Genomic DNA, 5,691 nt, shown 5'->3' on the forward strand with positions numbered 1-5,691 from the left:
TGTAGCTTGTCAAAATGATACTTATACTGTCTGTTATGTGTGATTGCACCATCGGGAATGCTGGGAATTTCGCTGTACGTGTGGGGAAACTTCTGAAGCAATAGGAGTCAGGAGTCAGAGAGATACGAGGAGAGCTGGAGCTTTGATGGCAAACACTGACGGTTTATTTGGAGCTTCACAAGACATGTCACGGGCCACGAGTTGACCACACGGTTGAGATGCCACAATCAAGTCTGAAGACCCCTCTTGTAGCTCCAGGTTTGAACTAGTTCAGAGTGTAATAATCAACATTCTTCAATAGATAGACTAAACAGCTGAGGACACTGAATCACATTTGTTGTCGCTTATGGCTCGGGGTCATCTACACCCAGAGAAGGATGTGTTCCAGGTGTCCCACAACAATAACTATCTCTGACTGAGAGTAGCCCGGTCACAAACTGGCAACATCAACAACTTGCTAGGGCAGCCCCTCCTTATGGGGGATAACGGCTGGTCAGCTGTGCCAGAGGGCAAAGGAGGAGGACATGCAGGGCAAATGATTCCCCAACACTTCTGACATATTCTGTTTTCATTTCCTATTTTGTTTGATCACTCAGTTGTGATTGCATTTCTCCACTGTGGTTGAACTTGTTTACATCCTGCCTGCAGGCCTTAATCTGTCTGGTGGATAAGAAGTCGGGGGAGAAAAGCAAAGTCCGACCGCGCTTCGTGAAGCAGGACCAGGTGTGCATCGCCCGGCTGAGAGCGGCAGGAACCATCTGCTTAGAGACCTTCAAAGACTTCCCTCAGATGGGACGGTTCACACTGAGGGACGAGGGTGAGGAGAGAGAGAGAGAGAGAGAGAGAGAGAGTGTGTGTGTGTGTGTGTGTGTGTGTGTGTGTGTGTGTGTGTGTGTGTGTGTGTGTGTGTGTGTGTGTGTGTGTGTGTGTGTGTGTGTGTGTGTTAGTAAGAAAGTTTGAGTATGTTTTTCTTTTATAAAGTCATAAGAGAATCAAAATCAGAACACTTTAGGTATCCTGGAGGAAATTGGGTTTCAAGACATGTGCTCCGTTTTTAGAATGAAATAAGAAAATATAATTAAAATATTTATATAAACATACTGGTAAGAGCTAAAGTAGCAATGTGCAATAAACAGATAAAATAAGAAATATTTGTTTTGTACACATATACATACTTTTTAAAATATTATATATTTACATATTATAGATTGCATATACATTATTTTACAAATTAATTTTAATTAGCATTTCCCTATTTTTAAAACTATTTATTTTTCTCTCAACGTGTATATAAAGACTGTATATATATAATTGTTTATTTCCATATTTTTTTTATATTTATTTATTAATTCCTTGCATATCAATTATTTATTTAAATTTTTTCTCCAACTTTTATTCCTTATTTTCCAATTTACTAATGTTAGTGTTCAAATAATCAAATGTGCATTAACTTCTGTGCAGGTAAAACCATCGCCATCGGCAAAGTGCTGAAGCTGGTCCCAGAGAAGGACTAAACGCCTCGTCAGCTGACCGTTGTTCTTCCTCTTGTTACCGGGGAGAAACGCTGCTCGGCCGACAAACAGCTGCTCTCTCTTCACACTCAACACGCTGAAGAGAAGTCCAACGACAACCAGGAGAGGGATCGAGGAGTTAAAATAACGTCACACGAAGAAAACAAGACTGAATCAGTTTTTTTGATGAACTATATTAAGTGAGAGACCAAGTCCAGTGTGTCAGCTTTCTCATATTGAGAGCTCAGCTATGCCACTAATGTAGCTACAAGCCCCGCCCCCTTCTGTATTCCCACGGCTCACCGCGATGTCGGCTCGCTACGCCATTTGTTTTTAGAATGGAGATGGATGCAGTGTTACTGAGTTTGGGGAGGATATGACCACAGAAAGATTTCATATCCTGCAAAACAAGAGCAGGGTTAGCCTGTAATTATAATTTGCAAATCACATCTCCCTTTTTAAGAGCGGGATTTAGGAAACCTTTTATTTGGTTTTTAAGGATTGCTGTACCAACATTTTGAGTTTGGTCTCTCTCCACATGAGATGGTTTGATTGGATTGGGCTCACATACTACTCTGATTAAAACCACGGATAAACACAGACACACACACACAGCTGTTACATAATCTAAACTGAAAATAAATTATCAACGCTGCGTCAGAAAAGTGTGTTTTCTTTTATCAAGTATCCTCATTTCAGGTGGATTAATCAATATTCAGTGTATCAATACTAATGCAAAATCCCAACATTTAACATTTTACTATAGAGGTATCCTTTGTTGATTTAATATAATTGGATGTATTGCTAACTTTGTCAACGGATGACAAAAACTGTTATTATATTTCATTCTACCATTAATGTGCAATTTTTGCTTTTAACATTTTAAATGTTATGTTCTATCTTTATCGATCATTTGACTTTACTTTCCAAGGTATTTAGATTATTCGTACAACATTGTTTTTGCTATTATTTGACAAAGAAACACGTGAGAGAATAAGATATACAGGATTAAATGACACGCTGTTAATAGATTGCAACGGTTAGAGAATAGAAAGAAGGGAATTATCAGGAGAAATTAATAAAAATTGACATATTAATTACATTTTAAAACCCTATTCTATCCGAGCACCTTATAGGAAAGACATGGGAAGTAAAAACATTTTTTTAATTAAGCTAAATAAATATTAGCCTGATTAATTTATTTGTCTTGAAAGACAACGCAATCGCAGCAGGTGGCGATAGTGCGCCTCTGAGCTGTCAACCAACGAAGAAGAAAAAGGAATCTACCCATTGCGCATGCGTGTGGAGTTTACACGTGAAGCAGACAGCATGGCGGAGACAGCAGAAGTTGCGATAGACCGGACCCAGGTAAAAACTGTTTTCTTTGTCCTTTAATACATTTAAACTAATAATAAATATATAGTCTGTTAATAAAAGATTAAATAACCAAACCATTGTTATTATTCGGTTGTAGCTATANGTGTGCCTTGGCAGTCTCATTTCTTTGTCCTTTAATACATTTAAACTAATAATAAATATATAGTCTGTTAATAAAAGATTAAATAACCAAACCATTGTTATTATTCGGTTGTAGCTATAAGCTTACTAGCATTAGTTAGCTTGTTTTCTTTGCTGTTTAGCAACGAAGCTAATTCAAAGCAACATGTCTGGACATCTTGAAGAAAAATGGAGTCTGTCGGTTGGTTTTCATGGCATTTTATAACTGGATTTGATGTCTCTGCCAGGTGAAAAAGGCCGTCCAGGCTTTGCAGGCTTTCCTGAAAACCAAGTCCACCGGGGACTCTCTGTTCCTGGACGACACTCAGCAGATCAGCCTGCTCTTCACCCTCTGGAAGATCCCCCCGAAAGCACAGACCATCCGCATGTGAGTCCACTGACAGCCATTACAGCTGCCTTCATGCCTAATCTGTTATTTTACACTCGTATCAAGTGACTGTACTGATATCAACATTATTCCTCCCTTTCCCCATGGCCAGCGGCCTTATAGCCCCTGTTTTACATAACTTAATAACATCTGACTATAACTTCATTTGTAAAGAGTTTTTAAATCAGAAAATGTTAAAAGGTATTTTTGTATCTGCTTTCTGTGATACTACCAAACTCCGATACTTGTATATATGACTAAATAGCAGATTACTGATTTTAATTTGAAACTTTGCAAATACTTATTTCCTCTTTAATTAAAATAGATGACAAAAAATGCCTGGAGGTATTTTCGATAAATGTACAAATCTGCTTTCTGTGTTTTTAATAACCCTCCATACTCATAATACTCTCTGTGTGTGATTACTAACCCCTTTAGAACAACATAGACTAACAATTTTAGTTTTTAGTTAGTTTTAATATGAACAGCACCTTAGCAGCCCGGTTCATTCTGTGAAGTGTTTGAACCGGACAATATTTGGTGCCATAGAGATTCAACGTAAATCCAGATGGACCTCCTCTACCCGTGGAGCCTGTCTCTACAACCATTTGAAACACAACATGTCATGGTCCCGATTAGATATACCTGCCTTTCTTCTAAATGTGCTTCTTTCCAGAGCATGGAACGGTGTGAAATATGTCCTGCACAGTCCCCGCCTCTCACATCGGATGCGTCTTTTATTGATAATGTCTTCTCTATCCTGAGCTCCCCTCTCTCAGTCCCGTTGCCCCATGGCCAGCGCGGACACAGAGGAGGTTGCCTCTTCACTTCAGAGACGAGCTCCAACATGACCTCAGATTCAGACCGATCAGGTTTTATAAGCCAAGCTGCTTGCAGAGAAGGGAGGAAGAACATCAACAGAGGTGAATATCCAGTCAGAGAAACACTCAAATAAAACGGATACTCGATTAGAGTATTCGCTGCCATTTCATTAGCAGACAAGTGCTTTTAATCCAAAAGCCACTTACAATAAGATCGTTGACCAAGAAGATACAAACTTGAAGAGGAACGAGAAATCATAATAAGTAACGGTCAGGTCATAGAGCCAACATTTCAAGTTGCTCCTCAATCTGGCTTCAGATAATACCAGTCCTTTGTAGTACTACCAAGTGCTTTGTTAGGAATCTTTGTAGCATGTAATGGTATGCACACCTAGTGGAAACACAGGACATGACATGGGATGGATGACTTGTGCAATCCTTAGCTCACTTAAACATTTACAGACATCCCTTCTGTAACACAACATGGCTTTTGTATAGACATCAACAGCCATATCAATATCATTTTCAATAGTATTACAGAACTCAAGATAATTAGATGGCAAACAAAAACATCCAACTAACAATATGAAACATTGAGCGTCGCCCGTTGTTGTTCTATGCATAAAGCTCTTTCTCTACTGATGTTAACCACCACACTCGTTGCTGCGTCTTGTCGGTCATACCCGTATAAGGTCCTGAGGACGAGTACAAACCTCCCGAAGCGAAGCGCCGCCTGCTGAGTATCTTCGACCATGTTCCTCCAATATATACACAGAACGACCAGCGTCCCGCGCCTGCCTGCCGTGTCTCACCCTCGGAAACACTTTTCCTACCAGAGGAAGATGGTACACTTCTTTCTCATGTTGCATGATTCAGCTTTTTAACCCTCCTGTGTCATCGGGTCAAATCTGACGCGATTTACTACTTTCCATCAATCATAACTTTTTTGTTTTACATTAGATTGCATTAAGGCTTCATGTAGTCCTTCACAGTAGACATTTGAAACTATTATAAAATTGCTCGATCACCACTTTCATTGGATTGTTGGAATGATTTAGTCAACTTTGTAACAACCCGTCAAACATGTTCATGTTCGGGAACATTGTTCCCGGTCATACACATCGACCGACATAAAGAAAAGGGAACTAGTAACGCATCCCGGATCAGATAAAACACACAAGACCCACACACACACATCATCACACACACCAGCCACACCCACACACCATACTCTAGATTGTTCTCCCCCACTCGCCTTATGTGCGCTCAATCCCCCCATGTGAATACACACCTGGCACAATCCGCTTCTCCGGGATGCTCGACGCAACACATTGTTCAGCCCTTTGTCGTCATGTCGTATGTCTTGGTGTGATTTTACTGCGCAGTTGTTCATTCGTATAGCCAGTAGTCCTGATACATATCGTACAGTTTGAAGAGTGGTTTGTTAAATGAAATTCAAGTGGATTAGTGAGAT

General features: G+C 39.9%; 2 protein-coding genes and 1 long non-coding RNA gene across 5 annotated transcripts in view; all 3 read left to right on the forward strand.

The window, feature by feature from the left end:
• cacnb2a (calcium channel, voltage-dependent, beta 2a) overlaps positions 1-5,691 on the forward strand; it is a 92,341-nt gene that overhangs the window by 47,137 nt on the left and 39,513 nt on the right. The window lies entirely within an intron of this gene.
• Positions 324-2,166, forward strand: LOC104945407 (uncharacterized). Its single transcript, XR_798338.1, has 2 exons — positions 324-817; positions 1,462-2,166. It is a non-coding gene; the product is annotated as an uncharacterized lncRNA (long non-coding RNA).
• On the forward strand, positions 2,772-5,053 carry LOC104945396 (ribosomal L1 domain-containing protein 1-like). The gene is made up of 4 exons (XM_010771060.1): positions 2,772-2,879; positions 3,257-3,396; positions 4,176-4,318; positions 4,893-5,053. The coding sequence occupies exons 1-4, from the start codon at positions 2,808-2,810 to the stop codon at positions 4,955-4,957; spliced, it is 420 nt and encodes a 139-aa protein (XP_010769362.1). The 5' UTR covers positions 2,772-2,807; the 3' UTR covers positions 4,958-5,053.

The sequence above is a fragment of the Notothenia coriiceps genome, unplaced genomic scaffold (assembly GCF_000735185.1).
Source record: "Notothenia coriiceps isolate Sejong01 unplaced genomic scaffold, NC01 NC01_scaffold00000339, whole genome shotgun sequence".
Lineage (NCBI taxonomy): Eukaryota > Metazoa > Chordata > Actinopteri > Perciformes > Nototheniidae > Notothenia > Notothenia coriiceps.

Bases quoted from the DNA above. Each gene is read 5' to 3' on its own strand.
- LOC104945396 (XM_010771060.1), top strand. From the start codon at position 2,808: ATGCGTGTGGAGTTTACACGTGAAGCAGACAGCATGGCGGAGACAGCA. The intron at 2,880-3,256 runs GTAAAAACTGTT...TGTCTCTGCCAG, and splicing joins TTGCGATAGACCGGACCCAG to GTGAAAAAGGCCGTCCAGGC. The intron at 4,319-4,892 runs GGTGAATATCCA...CTGCGTCTTGTC, and splicing joins GGAGGAAGAACATCAACAGA to GGTCATACCCGTATAAGGTC.